Source organism: Pelophylax lessonae (genome assembly GCF_965119305.1).
Source record: "Pelophylax lessonae genome assembly, chromosome: 8".
NCBI lineage: Eukaryota > Metazoa > Chordata > Amphibia > Anura > Ranidae > Pelophylax > Pelophylax lessonae.
Window position 1 is genome coordinate 103865995 of NC_138775.1, and position 27930 is coordinate 103893924.

Here is a 27930-nt window from a genome sequence, read left to right on the forward strand (position 1 = left end):
GACCTGGGGGTACTGGTAGACAACAGGCTTGGCAGTGGCATGCAATGCCAAGCCGCTGCAAGCAAAGCCAACAGAATACTTGGATGTATAAAAAAGGGGATTCACTCCAGAAATAAAGAGATTATTCTCCCACTCTACAAGACTCTGGTCCGGCCACAGCTGGAGTATGCTGTCCAGTTCTGGGCACCGGTCCTCAGGAAAGATGTGCTGGAACTGGAGAAAGTCCAGAGAAGGGCAACAAAAATAATTAGGGGAATGGAGGACATCAGCTATGAGGAAAGACTACAAGCACTGAACTTATTCTCTCTGGAGAAGAGACGATTGAGGGGGGATATGATATCAATGTACAAATACTGTACTGGCGACCCTAGCATAAGGAACAAACTATTCAGAGAGAGGAGATACAATAAGACACGTGGCCATTCACTAAGACTAGAGGAAAGGCGGTTTAACCTTAAAATGCGTAAGGGGTTCTTCACTATAAGAGCGGTAAGGATGTGGAATTCTCTTCCACAAGCAGTCGTATCAGCTGGGAGCATTGATAGTTTCAAAAAACTATTAGATGGGCACCTTGGAGACCACAACATACAGGGGTACACAATGTACGGTTAAAAGCAAACACACACACATCATAGGTTGAACTGGATGGACTGATGTCTTTTTTCAACCTCACTAACTATGTAACTATGTATGTAACTATATGTAACTCTTTAAGAACCCTCGGGTGCAAGCCATCCGGTCCCGGGGATTTATTTATGTTAAGTTTCTCTAGTTTAGTTTTAAGTCTATCTTCTGTTAGCCATGGCGGCACTTCCTGAGGTGTGTTGTTTAGTTCGGCCTTACAAGCTAGGTTCATGTACCCCCCCCCCCCCCCGATTCTTTTGTAAAGACTGAAGAGAAGAAATTATTTAACACTTCCGCCTTTTCTCTGTCCTCAGTGGTCATATTTCCTTTGTCATCTTTTATGGGGCCAATGTGTTCTGGCCTCGCTTTCTTACTGTTTATATACTTAAAGAATTTCTTGGGGTTCTTTTTACTCTTCTCCGCTATATGTCACTCGTGTTCTATTTTAGCCGCCCTGATTTCATCTTTACATTTCTTATTACACTCTTAGTAATGCTTAAATGCTGCCAATGACCCCTCAGTCTTGTATTTTTTGAAGGCCTTTTCTTTAGCACTAATATGCATTTTTATGTTGGAGTTTAGCCACCCAGGGTTTAGTTTTGCTCTTTTAAATTTATTTCCCTTTGGAATGCACTGGCCAATCCCCTTGTTAAGTATGCTCTTTAAGCACTTCCATTTTTCCTCCGTGTTCTTTGTTCCCAGGGTTCTATCCCATTTGATAGTTTCTAGCAGCGAGCGCAGTTTAGGGAAATTGGCTCTTTTGAAATTCAGTGTCCTCATATTACCCTTGTGTTTCCTATTACTGTAATAGTAATACTGAAACTTAATTACCTTAATTAATACTAAGAATTAATACTGAAACTTATTGACCTATGGTCACTGTTTCCTAAGTTGTCCCGTATTTCTATATCCGTGAGCAGGTCTATATTGTTGGTAATCAGTAGGTCAAGTACCGCATTGTTTCTTGTCGGTGCATTCACCATCTGACCCATGAAATTGTCCTGCAAAACATTTAGGAACTGCCTAGCCTTGGCAGAGTGTGTGGTTCCTTCTGCCCAGTCTATATCAAGATAATTAAAGTCCCCCATTATAATGACATTTCCCATCCTTGCTGCCAATCCTATCTGTAAAATGAGATAGGATTGATGGGGTGGCACTGATGGGCGCTGATGGGGCGGCACTAATGAGGCTGCACTGATGGGGTGGCACTGATAGGCACCACTGAGGTGGCACTGATGGATGGCACTCCCCGTCCACAGCGGCAGTAAGGAACGGGCGAACCAATTAAGCCGGCAAGGAGCGAGAGCAAGCCGTGCTCATCACAGCACCGCTCACCAGAGGAAGGTGCAGGTTTCGCAGAAAGGAGCGTGTATCCTGCTCCAGCAGGCCGCAAACCCACTGCCTTGATTTTGGCTAGCATGACCTAAGTCTGCGCACCCGCGGGAGGGGGGGGGGATCCAGACTGTTGCCGCGGTGTAGCAAAGGCACCAGGATGCAATTTCCAGTCGCCTTTGAGACCTGGCGCCTGGGTTTTGTTGAGCCCTGCCTAAATCTATGAAGAATTTCAATTTTTTTTTTGTTTATATTTTTATTGGAAAGGTTTTATAACAGAAAGTGAAAAAAAAATGTGTTTTATTGTTTATAGTGCAAAAAATACAAAACACAGTGGTGATCAAATACCATCAATAAATGCTCTACTTGAGGGAAAAAAATTATATAAATTTTATTTAGGTACATTGTTGCATAAATGCGCAGTTGTCAGTTAAAGTAACGCAGTGCTGTATCGCTTAAAATGGCCTGGTCATGAAGGGGGGTTAAATATTCCAGAGGTCAAGTGGTTAACAAAACTTTTGGGGGTGATGGGAGGAGCTCTCTGCTAAATAGCAGAAGACATGGCTTAGTAATTGCAAGAAGCAGGGCTTTATCTAAATATGGAGAGATGGGGAGGTCCGGTGCCCTGCCTGGGCCTAGGATTTAAAGGACTCCATAGGAACACAGACCTACAAAGGAACTTGTAGAAACCAATAAAGCTTTAGTTTGCAATTTTTACATATGTAAATAAAAACTGTGAATAGGTTTCTTCATTTAAAATGATTAAAAGTTAATTATCTTCCATGCTAAGAGTTAGGGCAATAAAAAAGAAAAGAAAAAAAGAAAACCCTTCTGGTCACAAAACAGTAAAGAAAAAAGGTCCAGCAGATTTGGGGCTAGTTCACCTATGCGGCAGTCCTTGCTGTCCCACTGAAAAGAGATCCACAATAAATCACTTTTCAGAGGATGGTTGGGAGGCAATATGTCATCTCCTCACCATGTGTATTAACCCTGAAAGCCTGTATCACCGGGCCGAAAACACACGCATTACAAATGGTTTTAACAAGGTCAGATCACAGCAGCAAAAAAAAAAAAAGTATAGGCTGAGAGCATAAGAAGGTACTTTTGTTTTGGTAAGAATACATAGATTACATACATCTATATATTTTAAAAAAATCACAAGTGTTTGATGTCACTTCAGAGCGCATTAGACAGGTGGCGAGAAGGCGTTGTATAGCCTTCCCAACGCTTGGCCTTCTCACCACCTGTTTTAACCTCCAAAATACCAGACAACAACACGCGTTGGGGCGGTTGCAGTGCAGCACTATTAACCTAAATGTGTAACACTTGGTGGGTGATAATCCCCCGCCGAGCACAACAGAGGGCACAATTGTAGCTGCAAAGCATCGCCTTGTGCACACTCCCAGCCAATGCCTCTGCAGAAAAAAAGAGGAGTGTTTGAAGGGTGGGTAAAGTGCAGCTCAACTGCAGTGTTTTACCGCCCTTAATCGCAAATGTAAACAAGTCCCAAAACTTTTTAAAGACCACGCTTTCGTGGATCAACCTCTTACTCAGAAAATCATTGTTATTCACCTTTCCGCAGACTGTCTACCTCTTGGTTTAGGGACTGGTGGAGTGGATATCTGTTGTTCACCTATAATGCAAACAAATTAGATGTGAAACACTTATTATGATGGTGCCAACTTGCATGTTTTTTTTTAATTTTAAAATGTATCAACATTAAATTAAACAGCTTTCTTGCAACATGGGCTTTCTAAGCATCATTTAATTATCTTACCATTCACAAAACTTGTTGGTCGTGCAGGGCTCTGCCCTGCTCCTGATCGAGCTCGAGGCAGCGGCTGAGGTGCTACATCACTAGTCCTCCTTGGTGCTGGCACGGGTCGTGTGTCTGGTGAACCATCTGTATCAAGCTCTTTTTGAGGTTTGCTTGGAAGAGGAGGTTTTGGAGGAGGACGTGGTTTAGGTGGGCTTTGGACTGCATTTTGTATAGAATTTTCTTCAATGGACTCAGGACTGCTAGTACCTGTCCGAGGCCGATGATGATGGTTACACACAAACGTGCCAGCCTCAGGTCCGAGTCGATAAGAACCTGGCAGAAGAGTGCTGAAGCATTCTTTACACCTGTAATATGGGAAAAAATACTTATATAAATAGGTCACTTTCTCACCATTTTAGATAGGAGCAAAATGCATGGGGTAAATTAGCTTATAAACAGGTTAAACATTTGCATTCACCTTTAACGACTTTAAAGCTAAACTCCAACTTTGTTTTCACTAGAACTGAATGGAATGATCAATCCCAGCATAGATCATACCTCTGTACCATGTTGCTCTGTTGTCTGCAGAACCCCTCTGTGTTTAGTTGTGTCTTTGTACCATGTTACACTCTGTATATCATCCGTATGTCCCCTCCACAGCCACTTCCTGCAGCAGCTAGAGTCTAGAACACTCTCCTCTGTAGTCTTTCAGACTCTGCAAATGATGAAATTACTACACAGTTCTGATTCTGGGTGGGACTCAATACACCCTAATTAGGATGCAATGTTGTCCAGTCACACCTACAGGAAGAGTCCAAACCTCCCAAGTCCCGCCTTAAAAATCACAGCATTATATAAGAAGGAAACCCCTTCATACTTTCTAATTGAATATATCTCAATTGGAATTCAATCCTGCCCAGATAAATATCCTGACCAGTGTGAACAGGGAGAATCCCACCCCTCAGATCCCGCCGTCCCAGAGCCCTGTTCTCTGTGTACTGATTCATTTATATATGAAGGAGTCTTCAGTAAGCCATTATTCTTTGGCATGCTGCAAGACAGAAATGACACAGGGGGAGATATGACACATTTACACCTTTCCCCACCCACATAATGGCACAGAAACACCCACAGTAACTCTAGTACCCACCCACATCATCTCTTAGAATTGATGCAAGTGACTCCCAAAGCCTGCCCTGAACATGTAGTATCAGGATTGGCTAAGGAAGAAAACAGGAAATCAGAGAACTTTGAAATTCAGCCAGGAGGAGGAGTGAGATCACAGACACAGAAATTTGCTGGATACAGCTAAACATGGTAAGTTACACATGAACTGACAGTGGGGTTGGGATTCATTTACATGCACAATACATCGGTTTTGAGGAGGAAAAGCTGGAGTACTTCTTTATATATATATATATATATATATATATATATATGTCACAATTTAAAACTATCTAACCATGCAGGGACCACATGCAAGTGTTCAGCCCTGGACAAAGGCAATCTATGTCCATGGACAATCACTCGCATGTGAACGCTGCATTACATGCGAGTGGCAGTGTTTAGGTGCAGGGGGCTGGCATTCTGTTGCTTTCAATGGGGCTGCCTACTGCAGCTGAACGCAGAACCTCTGCTGGGGTTCTCACATCTAAATCAGAGTGCGGGTGCACTCGTAGGTGTGAATGCCCCATAATGGATGATCGAGAAAAAGTCTGGACTGGACATACACTTTTAAAAAAAATTGTGAGCAGCTTGCTGTCTTATGAAGTTACAATCCTGGCTATTTATATAGAAATACAAAACCAAAAATATAAGAAAACTGTGATATAATAGTACACAGAAACAGAAAAATAATGGGTAAAGGGAGGAAAATAACATCAAAGGGAATTAAACAGGAGAAATGGATTAAAAGGTGTACCTGAAACACTGCCGATGATACAACTTTCCATCTACTAAGCATCTCTGTACAAGGTGAACATGCTGCTGGCATAAGGCACAGGTGCTGCTCAGTGCCACTCGAGTGGCTGTACTTGTGGTATCCAAACTACCCTAAATAAGATAAACACACTTTACATATACTGAAATTCTCATCATATACTGTATATTGTTAATTACCCAATTGGTGACTAATAACCAAAGAACACACAAAATTAATTGGATTGTAAAAAAAAAAAAAAGGATATTTTGGCAGCAATAGCTAGAGATGGATAGAGTACGGTGGGGTTACAAACCCTATTCGGTTTTTTTTTGTTTGTTTTTTTGTGCCATTGAAGAGATTCCCCTTACTATCCTGTCCAATATTCAAAACAGAAAGTGGATGGAAATCCCTTCAATCTAAAAGAGAGTCCCTGTTTGTCACCAGGGTAACCAGATCTAGTTTCTCCATTGGAAGATTTACTATCTCTTACTGTTACGGAGACAACACAAAACTTGGGATTATTTTTTAACTTTCAATGATAACAGTAAACAGGACAAATATTTAGGATGTGTCAGGGACTCAGACGCCGCTGTGCAGCCTACGATCCATCTAGGCGAGTGCGCATGCGTGTGCGTCATGTCGCACATTGTACCAACCCAGCCTCCTCTTAAGGATCGCTCACCCTCTCATCCAGTGCTGGATTACCGTCAGCTTCCTGTTTCCTGTTTCCTGCTTCCTGTTTCCTGTTGTGACCCCGGCCTGCTCCACGGACTTGTCTCTGCCTGTTTGCTTGTGTACCGACCCCGGCTTTCTCCACGGACTTGTCTCTGCCTGATAACCTGTTTACCGACCCCGGCTTGCTCTACGGATCTGCTTCTGCCTGCTAACTTGTGTACTGACCCCGGCTTGCTGTTACTTGGACTGACCACACGTGTATGACCCCCGGCCTGGCATTTACCACTGCACTGCTTGCTTTCACTGGAGCTTCTCAGAAGGGACCCGGATATCCCTCTCAGCCATCCACCTGCACCACCACAAGCATCCAGTGCTACTTGGGTCGCGTCACCTCCTGTCTCACTTCCAGGGGTGATTCGCACCGAGCTGCAAGGGAAGCCCTCTCAGCACATCGGCCTCCACCCAGTGATCTGACAGTATAATCCAGCCATGTCAGAGGCCGACAGAGGCGCTTCCCAGCTCGAGGCACTGTGTCAGCAAGTTTCCAGTCTGACCCAAGCAGTTCAAAGACTGCAGGATGGCTACTTCCAGCTGGAGGGTCGAGTATTAAATCTTGCAGGCTCACCACCTCCTGCTAACCCCAGTCAACCTCCTGCCAGCTCGGTGCCTGTCTCCCCTCCGCAAGGACCAGTTACAGCTACCACACCTGAACCCAGGGTCCCCACTCCTGAACGCTTTCGTGGGGAGCGAAGAAAATTCAGGTCTTTTAAAAACGCCTGTCTTCTGTACTTGGCACTTCAACCTAGAACCTTCTCTTCCGAGACGGTCAAAGTGGGGTTTATAATCTCTCTGCTGGCTGAAGAGCCCCAGACCTGGGCTCATAACCTCCTGGAGCAAAAGAGTCCAGCCCTGAATTCCGTGACCTCTTTCTTTGAGGCCATGGCCCAACTATATGAGGATCCGCAACGTACAGTCACGGCCGAATCCGCTCTGCACGCCCTACAGCAGAATAAACGTCCTGTGGAGGATTACACCGTTGACTTCCGCCGATGGGCCGCGGACACGGACTGGAATGAGGCAGCCCTTAAGTACCAGTACCGACATGGACTGTCTGAAGCCCTTAAGGACGAACTAGCTCGGGTAGAGGCCCCCGCATCTCTGGAAGACCTGATCTCGCTAGCGATTCAGCTGGATAGGCGCTTGCGGGAGAGACGCTCGGAGCGTCTTCAAGGAGCTCGGCCCACCTGGGTAATGCCCAAGGTTCCACTTGCTGCCTCACCGCATCCTGAGCCTTTTGCCACCACGGGACCTGAGGGGGAGCCTATGCAAATAGGGCTGATCCGTTCCTCTTTGACCCCTGAAGAGAGGCAACGTCGACGCCAGGCCAATCTCTGCCTTTACTGTGGGGAATCCGGCCACTTCTTGCGCAGCTGCCCAGTAAGGCCCAGTAAGTGCTACACCCGACCTCTGCTGAATTGTCAAATTGCCAAACCATCCCCTGCTCATCTGGTTCTCCCTGTCTCTTTACAGGTAGCAGAAGAGAAGATTCCGCTCCTGGCAATCATTGACTCTGGGGCAAGCAGCTGCTTCTTGGACCACTCACTAGCCAAGAGATTGGGTGTCCCTCTGCAAGCCAAGAAGCAACAACTCCATATCCTGTTAGCGGATGGCACCCTGCCCAGTTCTGGACCAGTCAGTGAAGAGACACACCCTATCTTCACCACAACGGACTCCCATCACCAAGAGTTCCTTTGCTTTGATGTCCTGTCCTCACCTATGTTTCCTATCATCTTAGGACTTCCTTGGCTTCAGGCCCATAATCCGCAAATTGATTGGGTTAATAAAAAGGTCGCCTTTACCTCTAACTATTGTCTGAATCATTGCCTTCCTTCAGGATCCAATATCCCTGCTGCCTGCCTGGCCGTCGGTCCAGTATCGGATCTTCCCGAAAACGTCCCCACAGTCTATGGGGAATTCACAGACGTTTTCGACAAGAAAAAGGCCGAAGCTCTTCCTCCGCACAGACCCTACGACTGTCCTATCGAGCTTCTTCCAGGTGCAGAGATTCCTTTCGGGAGGATATTCCCTCTGTCAGAAAAAGAATTGGAGACCCTCCGAGTCTATGTTAATGAAAACCTGGAAAAAGGTTTTATTCGCCCCTCTTCTTCACCAGCAGGAGCGGGCATATTCTTTGTGGAAAAGAAGGACGGTACCCTCAGACCCTGTGTGGACTACAGGGAACTTAATAAGATCACTATTAAAAATCGGTACCCTCTACCCCTTATTCCAGAACTGTTCCAACGCTTCCGCTCAGCCCGGGTCTTCACAAAATTGGATCTCCGCGGAGCTTACAACCTGGTCCGCATCCGGAAGGGAGATGAATGGAAAACGGCCTTTAGAACTCGTTTTGGCCATTTCGAGTACTTGGTCATGCCCTTCGGGCTATGTAATGCTCCGGCCACCTTCCAACATCTGGTCAACGATATCTTCCGGGAATTTCTGGATAACTTTCTCATCGTCTACCTGGACGATATACTCATCTTTTCTCCCAACCTCGAGCTCCACCGGGTCCATGTTAAGAGAGTACTGTCTACCCTAAGGGAACATGGTCTTTATGTAAAGGCAGAAAAGTGTGAGTTTGAAAAGAGCTCCATCCAATTCCTGGGGCTTATTATTTCCACCAACGGCATTTCCATGGACCCACAAAAGGTGAAGTCCATCCTGGAATGGCCAGCCCCCACCGATAAGAAGGGGGTCCAACGATTCGTGGGGTTTGCCAACTTCTATAGAAGATTTATAAAAGGATTCTCCACAATTATTTCACCTATTACCCAGCTGACTCGTCAACAGGTGCGTTTCCATTGGTCGCAAGATGCTCAAATGGCTTTCGACAAGTTAAAAACCTTGTTTATCTCGGCACCTATTCTTCAGCATCCTGACCCAACCATGGCCTATGTGCTTGAAGTAGATGCATCAGAAATAGCCACTGGAGCAATTCTGTCTCAACGTCTAGGCCCAAAGGCCCTTCTTCACCCCGTTGCCTTTTTCTCCCGGAAAATGACTCCTCCTGAGAGGAACTATGATGTGGGGGACCGGGAACTTCTGGCCATAAAATGCGCCTTGGAGGAATGGCGATACCTACTGGAAGGGGCTGCTCATCCCATCATGATTTACACAGACCACAAAAACCTGGAGTATCTCAGGACAGCTAAACGCCTAAGACCCCGTCAGGCCCGATGGGCCTTATTCTTTTCTCGATTTAACTTTCACCTAACCTACAGACCAGGATCAAAGAATGGGAAGGCAGACGCCCTTTCCCGGATGTTTCCAGACATTCCAAATACGACTGAGCCTAACACCATTCTTTCGGCTCAAAATTTTTTACTTATCCAGACTGATTTACGGTCAGCAATCCAGCAAGCTTCCGTTCACTGTATAGAGCCGGGTGTCTCTTCCTTGAGACGACAAGAAGGATTCTTATGGTACCGTGAAAAGATCTTTGTCCCAGCACAAGCTAGACTACAGGTCTTGGAAACCTTACACGACCACAAGCTGGCCGGCCATTTCGGGGTCAAGAAGACGTGTGAGCTCATTCAGCGTCTCTTCTGGTGGCCAAATCTGGTCCGGGACTGTACCAACTATGTAAGTTCATGTGTCACGTGCCAGCGGAATAAGGGAGCTAAAACTAAATCCTGGGGTCTACTGAGACCACTGCCAATCCCTGAACAACCATGGAAGGGAATCTCCATGGACTTCATAGTGGAACTGCCACCCTCGGAAGGGTTTACCACCGTTCTGGTGGTTGTAGACCGTCTCTCTAAGATGGCTCACTTTCTGCCCATGATGGGCACACCCTCTGCAGTTGACACAGCCAATGCCTTTATAAAAGAAGTGGTCAGGCTACACGGACTCCCGGACAGTATAGTCTCAGATAGAGGTGTTCAGTTCACTTCCAAGTTCTGGAGAGAACTCTGTAAGTCTCTGTCTATTGAGGTTTGCCTATCGTCTGCCTATCATCCGCAGAGTAATGGGCAAACCGAACGAACCAATCAGACCCTTGAACAGTATCTGCGTTGCTTCTGTACCTGCTCTCAAGATAACTGGGTCCAGCTTCTTCCCTGCGCGGAGTTTGCATATAACAACTCTTTGCACTCTGCAACTAACCAGACTCCGTTTTGGGCAAACTACGGGTTCCATCCATCCTTTTTACCCAACATCTTACCTGAGTCATTAGTTCCTGCAGTACAGGATCGGATAACTACCATTAAAACCAATTATCGACTGCTACAGGATAACATTGCAAAAGCGCAACAGGAGTACAAAAGATTCCACGATCTCGGGAAAAAGGAAAATCCTGCATTTAAGATTGGGGATGAAGTCTGGCTCTCCTCAATCAACCTAAAGATCTCATGTCCTTCTAAGAAATTAGGACCAAGGTTTATCGGACCCTTCAAGATCAGGAGGATCATCAACCCTGTGGCCTTTGAACTGGCCCTACCAGGCTCCTACAAGATTCATCCTGTGTTCCATGCTTCCCTGCTGAAGCCTGCAATGCCTAGTCCCTTCCCAGGGAGGGAAGAGCCGCCTCCACCCCCAATCACGGTGGAGGGGGAATCGGAATTCGAGGTCGAGTCCATCCTGGATTGTCGGAAGAAGGGTAATTCTACGCAATACTTAATCAAATGGAAAGGTTACCCCCCTGAGGACAATTCATGGGAACCTGTAAGTAACATTCACGCCCCTAAACTCATAAAAGAATTCCATGACAAGTTCCCTGAAAAACAAGCCCAGTTGGGCATCCGGAGGCTGCCCTTTGGGGGGGGGGGGCACTGTCAGGGACTCAGACGCCGCTGTGCAGCCTACGATCCATCTAGGCGAGTGCGCATGCGTGTGCGTCATGTCGCACATTGTACCAACCCAGCCTCCTCTTAAGGATCGCTCACCCTCTCATCCAGTGCTGGATTACCGTCAGCTTCCTGTTTCCTGTTTCCTGCTTCCTGTTTCCTGTTGTGACCCCGGCCTGCTCCACGGACTTGTCTCTGCCTGTTTGCTTGTGTACCGACCCCGGCTTTCTCCACGGACTTGTCTCTGCCTGATAACCTGTTTACCGACCCCGGCTTGCTCTACGGATCTGCTTCTGCCTGCTAACTTGTGTACTGACCCCGGCTTGCTGTTACTTGGACTGACCACACGTGTATGACCCCCGGCCTGGCATTTACCACTGCACTGCTTGCTTTCACTGGAGCTTCTCAGAAGGGACCCGGATATCCCTCTCAGCCATCCACCTGCACCACCACAAGCATCCAGTGCTACTTGGGTCGCGTCACCTCCTGTCTCACTTCCAGGGGTGATTCGCACCGAGCTGCAAGGGAAGCCCTCTCAGCACATCGGCCTCCACCCAGTGATCTGACAGGATGAATCTCCCCAAAAGGGACACAGACAGAAGAAAAAAAAACCTTAACATGTGAATGTTAACATTCACTCGTTACTTTGTGTCAACTGATTTTGCACTGAATACTTAGGACTTGTCTCCTAAGGACACTAACAGTTTCTATTTCATTGCTATTAGATTTGGATGGTCAATTGTAGACTTCCCAATATTCATGACTGATTTTCAATTCGAAATGTGCCTTTCCACGGATGTTGATTTAGATCAATAATTGTCTTGGCGCTATTTATGTTATGTCATACTCATTTTGAGTGATTTCCTTTGTATTCTTTTGAAAATGTGTTAATAAAAACATATTCAACCTAAAAACCTAACAGGTATCCCTCTCCACACCATAAAAAAAAAAAAATAAATGGATTTTTGTCTTACCATAAAATCCTTTTCTCTGATGTTCATTGACAGACACAGCTCCATATCTTCTTGACCCTTGGGTTATGCTGCCCCATACAGGAGTAGGACACCAGGTGGAAAAAAATTGACTATGCCTATAGGGCAGTTCTTGGGGGTATTTTCGAAGGGAGGTTTCTGGAGAACCGACAACATCAAATTAAGGTCCCAAGGTGGCAACGGAGGTTGCACCGGCAGTGCCAAGTGTCGTACCCCCTGGATAAAGTTACGCACCAGGGAATGGATGGCTATTGGCCTTTGGAAGAAAATTGCCAAGGCCGAAACCTGGCCCTTGATAGTACTCAAGGCCAATTTTTGATCAACTCCCCATTGAAGGAAAGCCAAAATCCAAGCCACCGAGCAATAGCGAGGAAGAACCCCAAGAGACTCACACCACGCAATATACGACTTCCACGTATGATGATAGATCTTTCTAGAAGTCGCTTTTCTCGCTTTAAGCAAAGTAGGAATCACTGAAGCAGATAATCCCCTGTCCTTTAGCACCTGGCTTTCAACAGCCAAACCATCAAAGCCAGCTACTGCAAAGCAGGATGGAATACATTGGCCCTTGAGACAGTAGATCCTCCCTGAGAGGAAGACTCCAAGGAACGTCTGTGACTAGCCTGACCAGGTCGGGGTACCAAGCTCGGCGAGGCCAGTCCGGAGCCACAGGGATGACCGGAATCCCTTCCGCCTCGATCCTGCAAAGAAGTTTTGGCAGCAACTTGAGAGGGGGTAAAGCATATGTGACCCCACTGAGCCACCAGCGCATCTTTGGCATCTGCCAGAGGGTCCCAAGAGCGGGCCACAAACCTCTGCACTTTCCTGTTGATCCGAGATGCTAACAGATCTACTTCTGGAGTGCCCCAACGAAGGAAAAACTGCTGGAACACCTCCGGATGTAGAGACCATTCCCCTTGATCCAAGGTCCATCGAATGAGATAATCCGCCTGCCAATTTTCCACTCCTGGAATGTGAACAGCGGAGAGAGCTGGAACAAAGCGTTCTGCCCATTGAAGGATGCCTGTCACCAACAAGGTCGCAAGGACACTTCTGGTGCCCCCTTGGTGATTGACATAAGCCATGGCCGTGGCACTGTCCGACTGAATGCACACTGGACAGCCCTGAAGGTACTCCGTCCAGTGGACTAGGCAAAGCCTGATCGCTCTCAGCTCCAGAACATTGATCGGTAACCTAGATTCTTCCAGGGACCAAACCCCTTGAGAAGAAAGCTTACCGAGAACATCTCCCCTCCCGGACAGACTGGCATCCGTGGTGATCACAGTCCAATATAAGGGGAGGAATGATTTTCCTTGTTTGAACGTCAGGGACCAAAGCCACCATATCAGGGACCCCCTGGTCACCTGGCTCAGCTGGATGTGGCTGTCTAGGGAATTTGGATCTTTGTTCCATTTGAGAAGGATTTCCTTCTGGAGGATTCTCGTGTGGAATCGAGCGAAAGGGAACGCCTCGAAGGATGACACCGTCAATCCCAGAACCCTCATACAAGTCCGAATGGATGACCATTTGCTAGACAGCAATAGCTGAATCGTAGTCTGGAGCTTTTGAAGTTTGTCTGGAGGAAAAAACACCCTGGCTGAGGACGAATCCAAAATCAGGTCCAGATAGTCCAGTTTCATGGAAGGAACCAGGGACAACTTCTGAAGGTTTAGAATCCACCTGAACTCCTCCGGAGTTTTCATGGTAATATCCAAGTTTGTCACCAGCACCGTGGGAGACTCTGCACGGAGAAGCAGATCATTCTGGTAACCCAGGACCGATATCCCCCGCTGGCATAACAAAGCCAGGACCGGAGCCAACACCTTTGTGAAGACTTAAGGCGCAGAGGCGAGACCAAAAGGTAACGCCACAAACTGATAGCGATCCTCTCCCACAGCAAAAACGGAGAAACCGTTGATGTCCTGCACATATAAGGATGTGAAGGTAGGCATCTTTGATGTCTATGGAGGCTAAGAAATCCCCCTGGTGTAGGGAAGCCACCACCATGCGAACGGATTCCATCTTGAATTTTTGAACTCGCACAAAGCAATTTAGTGCCTTTAGGTCCATAATTGGACGCACCTTGCCCTCCTTCCTGGTGACCGTAAACAGGTTTGAGTAAAAGCCCTGAAAGCATTCCAAATACTGAACCAGAGCTATTACCCCTTGTTGTAACAGGTCCTGTACCGCCCCAAAGAGAGCCTGTAAGCGATCCGGGGACAGTCGCACATTGGAAGGGAAAATCCTTATGGGAGGGACAGACTGAAACTCGATCTTGTAACCCGGACCGTATCACTTTGTGAACCCACTTGTCTATTATCCGGGATAGCCACAGGTCCAGGAACTGGCAAAGACATCCCCCCCACTCCACATACGGGTGAGGGTGCACCTTCAGGCCGAAGGGGTCTTATCCGCAGGTCTGGAGAAACCCGATTTCTGTTTGCCAGACCAGAGTTGCTTGGAGCCACCCGAAGAGGCCTTGAAGGACTCTGATCCCTTATCACTTGTCCCGGAGGGACGAAAAAACTTTGTATGCGCTGAAAAGGAGGGACCCTGTCTACGACAAGGGTCCTTACCCTTGTTAGCCTGTGGGACAAAAGGTACTCTCACCCCCTGTAAGACCTTTGATAATGTCATTAAGGGTAACCCCAAACAGGTGATCACCTTGAAAAGGTAGATCAGTCAAGTCCTTCTTTGAGGTCTGATCCGCAGACCAGCATTTTAGCGAAAGTATACGCCAGAGGACAACTGCTGAAACAGTCAGTCGGGGCAATATTGGAGCCGCATCGAGCAAGACATCACAAACAAATTGCAGCCCCTGCACCAACTGGCCTGTCAGTTCCGTAAAGGCAGGGGGGAGTTGCACAGCGTAGTAACTTAGCTCATTCAGTCAAGGTTTGTGACACAAGGGCAATCGTAAACACTGGTCTTAGTGCAGACCCAGTCAGGGAGTAAATATTGTGGGCCACAGACTCCGCCTTTCTATCCGCCAGATCCTTCTAGGATCATGGTAGTTTTATTCAATCTGGAGACCGGAGGGTCCACCGTAGGTAGCACAGTCCACTTTTTTTTTTATAAGGGACTCCTCAAAGGGGTAGCGTCTAGCAATTCGCAGGGGGACGTTTTGGGCGGTACCATTCTTTTTTGACCATGTTGTCAAAATACGCGGGAAGGGGAAAAACCTTTGCCACTTTGGATGGCTTGTGAGTGCCAAATGTAACCTGTGCCGCAGTCGCAGCTGCGTCCTCCATTTTTAGGGTCTCACGCACAGATACAACCAGTGCGTCCACCAGCGCCTTTTCTTGTGTGGTGGTGGAGGGAGAGGTATCATCCTCGCTATCAGAGGGGACAGGGCGCAAGGTAGTAGACCCGGCAGGGAGACCCACATCTGCGGTGGCTGAATCAGATTCAGAATCTGACCCATCAGTTGAGGCAGGGGTAGGTGGGGGGCGTTTTTTGGTACTTCACCCCTTAAAGGCCACCTCCACCCGAGACACAAAGGATTCCAGGACCGCCGACAGTGCATCTATAGATAGCTGGGATCCTGGGGGCCCTGAGGCCTCCTTGAGGGGGTCAGGTGGGGAAAGGTGTTCCGTAGGTCCATGATGCACCAGGGGAACCGCGCAGCAAAACATTTTTTTTTTTTTTTTTTTAGAACGTCCCACCGCGCTGTAGCACCCTCAAGAGGTCAGGCAAAGCGCACTGAAGACCCCCAGCAGAGATGCACCAGGAAGGCCCAGAACGTCTGTACAGCACGTGTCTGCAGCGATCTCAATCACAGAAAAAAACCTGAGTGTCAGCACTATGATATAGGGAGGGGCTCCACCACCAGAAAACACCTGTTGGGATTCCAAAAACTTGGCCGCCATCGATAATCAATGGAGATCCACCGCAAAATGGCCGCCGGGCTACACAAACATGGCCACTGATCTTCAATAGCACATGGGCTACAAGAAAATGGCGGCCCCACACGGCCTGCGGAGCTTCTGGGGGCCCTCAAAGGGCACTCCCAGCCTCCTGGATGGGATCGACAGGAAGAGGGCCCTGGAAGCGACAGGTGAATCCCCCTGCACGATCGATCGTCCGGTCGCCGGCGGCGCATCCCCCCCAGTCCCCACCATCGGCCTAACGCCCGGCCCGGGAGTAGCTTCAAGCGTCCCATAGCCCCAGTAGTGAGGGGAGGAGGGGAGAGAGGGGGGAATGGGGGAGAGAGGGGGGAACAGGTAAGGGGGGGGGGGAACAGGTAAGGGGGGGTGGGTGACAGGACAGAGGGGAACCTGGGGGTGCAAAGGTCCGACCGTCCTAAGGAGGGGCCCACGTCCACCCCCAAAACCCGCCAGGGGGAGAGGGGGGAACATTTACATACCATAACTGGAACAAGCGGACGCCATCTCCTGACAGAACCCCTTTCTGTCAAATTCGGGGGGCTGTCAGCCAATAGGAACGCTGCAACTCGGGCTCAGTCCCTGTCGTATGCGACCTGGCGAGACGTTTAACTTGCATGGCCAGTCCCCGTCCGGTGGGACTATGTCGCGGCCCACCTAATGCGGAGCTGGGGTAACCACTGGATCTATATATCCAGCCCGTCGCCCAGATCCGGCTTAGTTGCTTGTAGATCTCACAGGAAAAAAATCCGGAGAAAAAAATATCATCTAGAAAAAAAACTTTTGCCAGGACCAGAGATCCCAGCAAGCAAACTAGGTCCTTATTCCTGACTAGGCAGATTAAAACTGACATCCTATAGCAGGGAGAGAGAGTATACCCCCTGGGACTTCCCATAGGCGTAGCCAGAACTTTTTTTCTGCCTAGTGTGCTACTCCTGTAGGGGGCAGTATAACCCTACTGTTATGACAAACAGAGACTGTGTCCGTCAATGAACGATAGAGAAATTCAGTTTAAAAAGGAAAAAATGGACCAGAGATCCCAGCAAGGAACTAGGTCCTTACTCCTGACTAGGCAGAAAAAAAACTCAAGTCCTATCGCAGGAAGTGGGAGTATACCCCCAAGGACTGCCCTATAGGCGTATTCAATAACCCAGCATAGGGCAGCATAACCCAAGGCACAAGAAGATATGGAGCGGTGTTCGTCAATGAACAAAAGAGAAAAAAAGTTTGCCTTTTGTTTTAAATTAAGATGCAAATATAAATGCAGGTTTTCTGCAGAGAATGCTTATATTAGAATTTCTCTGCCAATAATTAAAAGGTGTAGGAATGAAACAACTAATCGATTATGAAGATAGTTGTCAACTATTTTCATAATCGATTAGTTGGTTGGCCAGCATACAGAATGCATTTATGTATTTGTTTACATATTAGGACATACAGTGCAGGACACATACAGCTCAGTACACCTCCATACATGTCAGTTTACACAGTGCACCACACACATACAGCTCCGCATAACCCTCCCCCTGCTCCCTGCATACATGTCAATATACACGGTTCAGTACACCCTCTATACATGTCAGTATACACAGTGCACCACACATGCAGCTCAGCACAAACCCCCCCAATCCATGTCAATATACACAGTTCAGTACACCTCCATACATGTCAGTATACACAGTGCAGCACACATACAGCTCAGTACACCCTCTGTACATGTCAGTATACACAGTGCAGCACACATACAGCTCAGTACACCCTCAATACACATCAGTAAGCTTGTGAATGTGTGAGGAGCAATGCCTCATGGGACATATAGTCCTAGCAAGGAGAAGGAAGCAATTTGAAGTGATTCCAAAGGCCGATTTTGTTTTTTACCTGGCTAAAGGGGAATTCTACATTAGAATATGCGGCTTGCTATAGGGGCACTCTTAAAACAGGTGGAAGTACAATTAATGATACTTTTTCTTAAGCACTCCCCGATATCAATTACCGATACCTGTTTTTAATGTAGTTTTTTTTTTTTTTTTAGACTAATGAAAAATTATTACCGTTTCTTTATAATTATGAAGAACAGTTCTTCTGTGGCTTTAAAATTGTGCTACTTCAGCGTGATTTCTAAGCCGCAGATCAGCGATCTGGACCTCTGATTTCTTTGCGGCTTGCAACTTCATTTAACAGAACTCAATGCAAGTCAACGGTATCGCAAAATAGGTCTCAGTTTTAGTATCGGCCCCGATACCGGTATCAGCACAACACTAATATATATATATATATTACACAGTGGGTACGGAAAGTATTCAGACCCCCTTAAATTTTTCACTCTTTGTTATATTGCAGCCATTTGCAAAATCATTTAAGTTCATTCTTCTTCCTCATGAATGTACACATAGCACCCCATACTGACAGAAAAACACAGAATTGTTGACATTGTTGCAGATTTATTAAAAAAGAAAAACTGAAATATCACATGGTCCTAAGTATTCAGACCCTTTGCTCAGTATTTAGTAGAAGCCCCCTTTTGATCTAATACAGCCAGGAGTCTTTTTGGGAAAGATGCAACAAGTCTTTCACACCTGGATTTGGGGATCCTCTGCCATTCCTCCTTGCAGATCCTCTCCAGTTCTGTCAGGTTGGATGGTAAACGTTGGTGGACAGCCATTTTTAGGTCTCTCCAGAGATGCTCAATTGGGTTTAAGTCAGGGCTCTGGCTGGGCCATTCAAGAACAGTCACGGAGTTGTTGTGAAGCCACTCCTTCGTTATTTTAGCTGTGTGCTTAGGGTCATTGTCTTATTGGAAGGTAAACCTTCGGCCCAGTCTGAGGTCCAGAGCACTCTGGAGAAGGTTTTTGTCCAGGATATCCCTGTACTTGGCCGCATTCATCTTTCCCTCGATTGCAACCAGTCGTCCTGTCCCTGCAGCTGAAAAACACCCCCACAGCATGATGCTGCCACCACCATGCTTCACTGTTGGGACTGTATTGGACAGGTGAATGGCAGTGCCTGGTTTTCTCCACACATACCGCTTAGAATTAAGGCCAAAAAGTTCTATTTTGGTCTCATCAGACCAGAGAATCTTATTTCTCACCATCTTGGAGTCCTTCAGGTGTTTTTTAGCAAACTCCATGCGGGCTTTCATGTGTCTTACACTGAGGAGAGGCTTCCGTCGGGCCACTCTTCCATAAAGCCCCGACTGGTGGAGGGCTGCAGTGACGGTTGACTTTCTACAACTTTCTCCCATCTCCTGACTGCATCTCTGGAGCTCAGCCACAGTGATCTTTGGGTTCTTCTTTACCTCTCTCACCAAGGCTCTTCTCCCCCGATAGCTCAGTTTAGCCGGACGGCCAGCTCTAGGAAGGGTTCTGGTCGTCCCAAACGTCTTCCATTTGAGTATTATGGAGGCCACTGTGCTCTTAGGAACCTTAAGTGCAGCAGAAATCTTTTTGTAACCTTGGCCAGATCTGTGCCTTGCCACAGTTCTGTCTCTGAGCTCTTCAGGCAGTTCCTTTGACCTCATGATTCTCATTTGCTCTGACATGCATTGTGATCTGGAAGGTCTTATATAGACAGATGTGTGGCTTTCCTAATCAAGTCCAATCAGTATAATCAAACACAGCTGGACTCAAATGAAGGTGTAGAACCATCTCAAGGATGATCAGAAGAAATGGAAAGCACCTGAGTTAAATATATGAGTGTCACAGCAAAGGGTCTGAATACTTAGGACCATGTGATATTTCAGTTTTTCTTTTTTAATAAATCTGCAACAATGTCAACAATTCTGTGTTTTTCTGTCAGTATGGGGTACTATGTGTACATTCATGAGGAAGAAGAATGAACTTAAATGATTTTAGCAAATGGCTGCAATATAACAAAGAGTGAAAAATTTAAGGGGGTCTGAATACTTTCTGTACCCACTGTATGTATATATATATATATATATATATATATATATATATATAATCTCTTCTGTCTGTTATTCGGAGTAGATTAGATATTTTGTTCTCTCACCATATAGCTACAAATTCTGGATGTACCCTCTGCACACTGCTACACCCTTTTCCAGCAAACTATGCAATGAAAATCAGGGATATTTAGCTCACATATAGTCCATCCACTGTAGCATTAATATGTGGTCACACCCCTTAAGCACCCGATAGTTTAAATACATGTACAAGCGATTGGGATTTGAGTACAGGTATATCTTTTCTCATCATATAGCTAGGTATTTGTATATACCACTGCACAGAGATATTTAAGAATAAATTGTCTTTTTCTTAAACTTGACATAATCACTAAATTATATGCCACACTTTAAAGGTTTTTATTTTATCAGAGTAAATCGATTAATCAAAACAATAGGCCAACTAATCGATTATGAAAATAATCATTAGTTGCAGCCCTAAAAAGGTGTATGGGCTGCTGCAGCTGGCTTTCCCAAAAGACTGTTATTTACTTGAATACCATTTAGGATAGACGATCTGTTCAATCAAAAACTGCATTGAGTAATGTGGCTATCAGTGTCTTTATTGCCTCCAGCAATTGATAAAGAGATGTTTTCAGGTAAAGTCTATAGGCACCACTTAAAGTGGCTATAACCCTAAAAAAAAGAAAAAAATGCCAATGGCTGAGAGTAGGGCTGCAACTAACGATTATTTTCATAATCGATTAGTTGGCCGATTATTGTTTCGATTAATCGGATAAAAACATCAACAAAAAAAAGGTTGGTGTATAATTTAGCTAATATTCTTGAATAACTATATGCAGTGGTAAATATAAATATCCAGCTATATAGTTGGATATTTAATTTACTCTGAGACAGATCTATGAATTATTGGAGGTTTAAATGTGGTACATATCAGACTCCGAGGCCAAAATTTTTAAAATTTGAAAAGACCTAAAACACTTTTTTGCCAATTTTCAGACGGGATTGGTATAGAATATTCATCACAGACTCCCTTATTAATAATAGGCAGGTAGTTTGATACAAGCTCCCTGCCCCCGCTGTCACTTATGCTGCCCATACAGAAACTCATTTTTTTTTAGAACATTTTTAAAAACATTCATCCAATTTTTCTAACCATTAGTGGGGTCCACTTGGTGTTCGTTGTCAACCACAGTAACATTCAAAGGAGCAGAATAGAAAACGTATCGATCAAACGAATCTTCAAATAGTGGATGTGGTTTTTGCTCAGAAGTTATATTCATTTTAAAATTGAACGTTAAAAGCAAGTGGAATTTTCAAACAACACTCGTCTATTTAACAAATGTACAAATCATTTTTGTATAAATATAGATGCAAATATTTTTGCCCAAAAATCCAATACATGTATGGGCAGCAGAAGACTTTTAGTAGCAGCAGCATGCTTTTTTTATCACCTGTCATGATGGGGTTAAAAAAAAAAAAAAAATAGCCCTTTATAGTAAAAAAAAACAGCAGATAATCGCTACTGTAATATAATTATACTTTCTACTGTGAAACAGTGAAGTATTATATCTTGTATCATGTGTATGTATGCCCAGAAGTCGGATATGCAGGATATTTTAACTGGGAGTCAGACATGAAGCTATATGAAGAGTGGAGGGGGGAAAATTACATTTATATATTAAAGTAGTACTAACAGCTGAGACTTTTATTACACGGATATAATCATTTTTAATGCACAATACTAGTATACTAGTAAACTTTTACTCTAAATGTAATTTTAATGCCTTATATCACCTCTAGTCTATCAGCCCCCATCTTCTCTGAGTTCAGAAGCTCATCTTCCCTGCACAGAGCCCTTAAAGTGATTGTAAGCAAGGTAAAAAAAAAAAAACTCTGACTTTAGAATCACTTGGTTCCTTCTCTTGCCCAGGACTACATTTCCCATTAAGCATCGCTCCCCACACATTACACAAGTTATCTGCCAACTGCCATCTACTGACATGTATGGACGGTGTACTAAGCTGTATGTGCGTTGCACTGTATTTTCTGATATGTAAACAAATAATGCATTCTGTATGCAGGACAACTAATCGGCTGACCGATTAATAGATTACGAAAATAGCTGACAACTATTTTCATAAACGATTAGTTGTCGATTAATCGATTAGTTGTTTCAGCCCTAGCTGAGAGCGCTGACCAAAGTGTTCTGGCGGGGGGACAGCCCTCCTGTCAGAACACAATGGCTCAGCAGAGGAGATTGCTGTACTAACATTGCATAGTTAGTACAGCGGCTCAGACCTGAGCTGTCATTTGTTTTTTTTGATCAAAAAAACTAGTAGTGTGTACAAGGCTTAACAGCCCCTCTAGTCGGGAGTGAGAGCAGACTGAACCATGGGACGACACAAAAGAGCTTTTATCTAAAAAGGTAGACAAGATTTAGAGCCGGTTCTCATACAGGCGACCCGACTTGCCGGGGCAACCTGTGAAGTCGCGGTGCACAGCGCGCACCGCGACCTCTGAGAGACATGCACGGACTTCATATCATTGAAGTCAATGCAGGTCGCTCCAGGTCGCCCCAAAGTAGTACAGGACCCTTTTTCTAAGTCGGAGCGACTTGCATCGCTCCGATTAGAACGGGTCCTGTGCTAATCTATGGCAGGCGACCCACGGCGACTTGTTAGGCGACCAGGTCGCCTGACAAGTCACCCCAGTGTGAACCGGCTCTTAGCAAAAAAAAAAAACAAAGAACAAACACACTCCCATTACTATTGCCACATAAGAGAATGGATAATGGGAGTGTGTTTATGAGACTTTACAACTACTTTAAAGGGCTGCACTTACGAGCCGTATGTCGGGATACAACAGCGGGTTAAAAAAAAAAACGGCCATTATTTGGCCCGTGTGTATGTCCAACAGAAGCTCTGTCGAATATGCATGCTAGAAAACCAGCATCAGACCAACTGCCGATCAACGCTCTCAGCCAGTGGCAGAGAGCGCTGATCGGAGAGTTCTGGCGGGGGTGGGGCTGAAGGGAGGGAGATCGCTGAACTAATCTCACATGGCTAGTACAGCAGCTCTGACCAGAGCTGACAGGTTTTTTTCGTGCAACCCGTGGGGTTGAACGCCTGAAAAAAAATAATAGTGCGTACCCGGCTTAACTTTTGCTGGGGCTATTGTTTACCTTAAGCTGTGTAACTTGACTCTCTCCTTGCTGCAGTGGGGAGGTCTGCTTGAACTGAGGAACTCCAGCTGTGAATATAAATAAAAGTATACATGAACAAGAAAAAAAGATAGTAGAGTGTAAATTACCAACTGAATGAGTAATGCTGGTCATACACTGATCAAACTTTGGCCAATATAGCAGGGACTGGCCGAATTTCAATTAGCGTGTGGCTGTCCCCACCTCCTTTGTGAGGATGGAGGAATTCCCCTTTCTGGGACATTTTATGCAGACAGTGGTATCTGTAGATGTCATAATACACCCAAAATGCAAACTAAATTCTCCCTGCCACCTTTGTGCTGATAAGGTGGAAACCAAAAGCACCCAGTGATTAATTCCATAGGGGAGCAGCTCACTGTCACAATTGACCCCCAAGATTACTGAAAGGTCTGAAAGCGCTTTTGTATAGTCCACTCTGGACTGCCGTCCTCATATATGAATAATCTGAATAACAAATACATCAGGATGGAAATTCGATATACAAGAAAAAGAAGCAAACAATTGTGAATAACCACTTGAAAATCTTTTAATAAAAACTAAAAGGTTAGAAAGGCAGAAACAGTGTCAGAATGTAATAGAATGTTGCAGACTCACACTCCGTCACAACAAACCAGGCACTCCCATAGCTTAAAAGCATCTAAGCAGGATAATGCCACCGGGAACCCGCTATACACATACTAGTTTTGTCTGAATGAGGAAGTCAAAACTGAACACTTTTGAGCTACGATAGTGCCTGGTTTGTGGCACTAGAGTGTGAATCCATTGTGGGATTTAGGACATGCTGAAATTATTTCTGCCTATGTGAGTGTAACCTTTTTGTTTTTATTAAACATTTTTTAAGTGGCACTTCACTGTTTACTAGAAACCAAACCAGTCAAAGCCCAAAAAAAAAAAAAAAAAAAAAAAAAAAAAGGATTTTTAATACATACTTACCTATAAAATCAATTTCTTGAAGTACATCACAGGACACAGAGCCATAAATCATAACATATGGGTTATATAGCCACCTGCAGGTGAAGGACACTGGCAACTGATTAGAAAGGATGTCCCCCTATATAACCCCTCCCACACAGGAAGTACCTCAGTTTTGTAGCAAGCAATAAAGGCCCCATAAAAGAGGGGAGGGACCTCTGTGTCCTGTGATGTAGGTTAAGAAATGGATTTTACAGGTAAGTATGTATTAAAAATCTATTTTTTCTTTTCATACATCACGGGAAACAGAGGCATAAATCATAACCTATCGGATGTCCCAAAGCAATGCATCTGAGGGGGGGGCACCAAAAATACCACCATACGACCACAAAGGATTACACCGCTGCTTGTAGAACACTGCGGCCAAATGCAGATTCCTCCTGGGTCCCAACATGCACTCGATAGAAATGAGTGAAAGTAAGCACTGATGACCAGGTCCCGGCCTTGCAAAGAAGTGCAAAAAAACGAAGAGATTTCCAGTCACAACTTACCAACCAGCCAGCGACCAACCGAATTGACCTGTCTAACAGTATGCGTTAAAAACAGGGGTTTGGTTGCACACATTTGCAAATACATGCGTAAGCTGCAGGCCCCGATAAGGCACCCTGTGATCTACAGTCCCTAACTCTACAATTTAAAGAGTCTCTACAATGAGAGCACATGCATTTAATGGGATAGATGGAGGACAGGTGACTAGAGGGAGCCCACCCCTCCTTAAAGGCACAGGGTCACACTGAACACCCAGCACATCGCACAATGGCGGCAAAGGTGTCAGTGCGTTGCCTGGCTCAATATAGATATCAATAATGCAAAAAGTTGTCACTGCCTCCACCTATAACTGGTCTTAGTGGTAAGGAGCACTGGAAGGAACACCTGTTTTTAACGCATACTGTTAGACGGGTCAATTCGGTTGGTCGCTGGCTGGTTGGTAAGTTGTGACTGGAAATCTCTTCGTTTTTTTGATCTGCGTCTGCCCTTCCAGTGCTCCTTACCACTAAGAACAGTTATAGGTGGAGGCGGTGACCACTTTTTGCATTATTGATATCTATATTGAGCCAGGCAACGCACTGACACCTTTGCCGCCATTGTGCGATGTGCTGGGTGTTCAGTGTGACCCTGTGCCTTTAAGGAGGGATGGGCTCCCTCTAGTCACCTGTCCTCCATCTATCCCATTAAATGCATGTGCTCTCATTGTAGAGACTCTTTAAATTGTAGAGTTAGGGACTGCAGATCACAGGGTGCCTTGTCGGGGCCTGCAGCTTACGCATGTATTTGCAATTGTGTGCAACCAAACCCGTTTTTAACGCATACTGTTAGACAGGTCAATTCGGTTGGTTGCTGGCTTGTTGGTAAGTTGTAAATCTCTTCGTTTTTTTGATCTGCGTCCGCCCTTCCAGTGCTCCTTACCACTAAGATCAGTTCTAGGTGGAGGCGGTGACCACTTTTTGCATTATTGATAGCGAAGTGCCCAAGAAGCACCTACTCTTCTGGTAGAATGTGTCTTTACAGGAAAAGGTGGTACATTCCCTTCAAAATCATAGGCCTGGGTAATAACCTGGCAAATGCAATGAGAAATCATAGACTTAGATGCTGCCAACCCTTTCCTGGGCCCTTCTGGCAGCACAAACAAGAGATTGGTCTTACGAATCTGAGCTGATCTTTCCAAGTAAAAGTTAAGTGCATGCATTACATCAAGAGGATGCAATAACTTTTCCTCCTCTAAGTGAGGATCTGGAAAAAAAGGAAGGTAGTAGAATGTCCTGATTGAAATGAAAGGCGGACACCACCTTGGGCAAAAAACCTGGGTGTGGACGTAGAATCACCCTATCTTGGTTCTTTAGAAGAAAGAGCTGCTAGTTCCAATAACCTTCTAGCCGAAGGTATTGCAATCAAAAAGACTGGTTTCCTGGTCAGAAGAACCAGAGGAACTTGCCCGATGGGCTCAAAAGGCTGTTTTTGTAAAACTGCCAGCACCAAATTTAAATCCCAAGGACTAAGAGAGGTAGCTGTGGATCGATCTGCACTGAGCTGATCTATCTGCTCTGCTCACTCTAAAACTGCTCTGCGACTGACTGACTGTGCTCTGCGACTGACCGACCATGCTCTGCGACTGACTGACTGCTCTGCGACTGACTGTGCACTGCGACTGTGCTCTGCGACTGACCGACAGTGCTCAGCGACTGACTGTCCGTGCCCCTCGACCGACTATGCCCCTCGACCGACTGTGCCCCTCGACCGACTGTACTCTGCGACTGATAGTGCTCTGTGAATGACTGACTGCTCTGCGACTGACTGTGATCAATGTGCCCAGCAACCGACCGAGCTCTGCGACTGACCGTGCTCTGGGACCGAGTACCCGGGAGGACTGGTAAGTATCTTAGCGACTGGTGAGTATCTTAGCGACTGGTGAGTACCCCAGGTTTAGTACCAGATAGGGGTAGAGTAGGTAAGGAATAGTAGGTTGTTACTAATTATCCCCATAGAGAAGAGGGTTATAATGTCCAACAGGATTGGGGATGCCACTCTTGCTGCATGTATGCGTTCCTTGATGAACCAATCAAGGGCGAATACTGCTGTGCAAGATGTGTGCAACTTGTTTCTCTGGAAGCCCAGATCCTGGATCTAGAAAACATAGTGACAACACTGCGTAGCATCAACAACCTGGAAAGAAGCTTGGACATTACCCATCAGGCACTGGCAGGGGCTGGCATAGAGGGAGGAGTAGAGGAGAAGCAGGCATCAGAAGAAGGCAGTTGGGTGACTTTTAGGAAGGGTAGAGGGATGAGTGCCAGGGAGGCCAGTCCTGAGTTGGTACACCCTAACAAATTTGCCAAGTCGCAGGTTGAGGGGGATATCAGCTCAGGGGTGGCAGTGCTGGAGCAGGCGCCCTCCCCCAGCTGCCAGGGGAGTGGCAGCTCCAGGAAGAAGGGGGGCCGAGATACAGGAAAGGTTAGACAGGTTGTGGTAGTGGGGGACTCAATCATCAAGAGGACAGAAAGGGCAATCTGTTAAAATGATTGCGGTAGTTTACCGGGCGCTCGAGTTCGGCACATCGCGGATCGGGTAGACAGATTATTGGGCGGGGCTGGGGATGACCCAGCGGTCATGGTGCATGTGGGCACTAATGACCAAGTAAGAGGAAGGTGGAGGATCCTAAAGAACGAATTTAGGGACTTAGGGAATAGATTGAGGAATAGGACCTCCAAGGTGGTTTTCTCTGAAATACTGCCGGTACCTCGAGCCACACAGGAGAGGCAGAAGGAGATTAGGGAACTTTAACAAGTGGCTGAGGAATTGGTGTAGGAAGGAGGGGTTTGGGTTCATGGAGAACTGGGCTAACTTCTCAGTCGGTTACCGACTCTTTAGTAAGGATGGGCTGCACCTTAATGGGGATGGTACAGCTCTTTTGTGGAGAAAGATGGCCACCAAGTTGGAGGGGCTTTTAAACTAGGAGACGGGGGGGGGGGCTCAGAAGTAGAGTCAGGAGGGAGGGAGCAAAGGACAGAAGGCAGTATTAGAGTCAACAGCGACAGTAGTTCCATAACGTCAATGGGGGGGTCTGTGCAGGAAAACCTCAGACCGAACAGGAATCAACTTACACAAAACTGAGAGGGGTATATGCAAATGCCAAGAGCCTAGCTAATAAAATGGATGAGTTGGAAATTTTAGTACATGAGGAGGACATAGACCTTGTGGGAATAACGGAAACTTGGTTCGACCCCCTCACATGGTTGGCTGGCCAAAATCCAAGGGTATTCGGTGTACCGGAAGGACAGGGTAGG

At 46.0% G+C, this 27930-nt stretch overlaps 1 protein-coding gene across 4 annotated transcripts in view; it reads right to left on the minus strand.

Moving 5' to 3' along the window:
- The window catches only part of MICALL1 (MICAL like 1), a 211254-nt gene that overhangs the window by 96440 nt on the left and 86884 nt on the right, over positions 1–27930 (minus strand). For all 4 annotated transcript variants that reach the window (XM_082265216.1, XM_082265215.1, XM_082265214.1 and 1 more), the window contains exons 4-7: positions 23138–23205; positions 5637–5767; positions 3734–4080; positions 3529–3589 (exon numbers count right to left, since the gene is read on the minus strand). In XM_082265216.1, coding sequence (XP_082121342.1) covers positions 3529–3589; positions 3734–4080; positions 5637–5767; positions 23138–23205 — 607 coding nt within the window. The remainder of the gene's footprint in view (positions 1–3528; positions 3590–3733; positions 4081–5636; positions 5768–23137; positions 23206–27930) is intronic.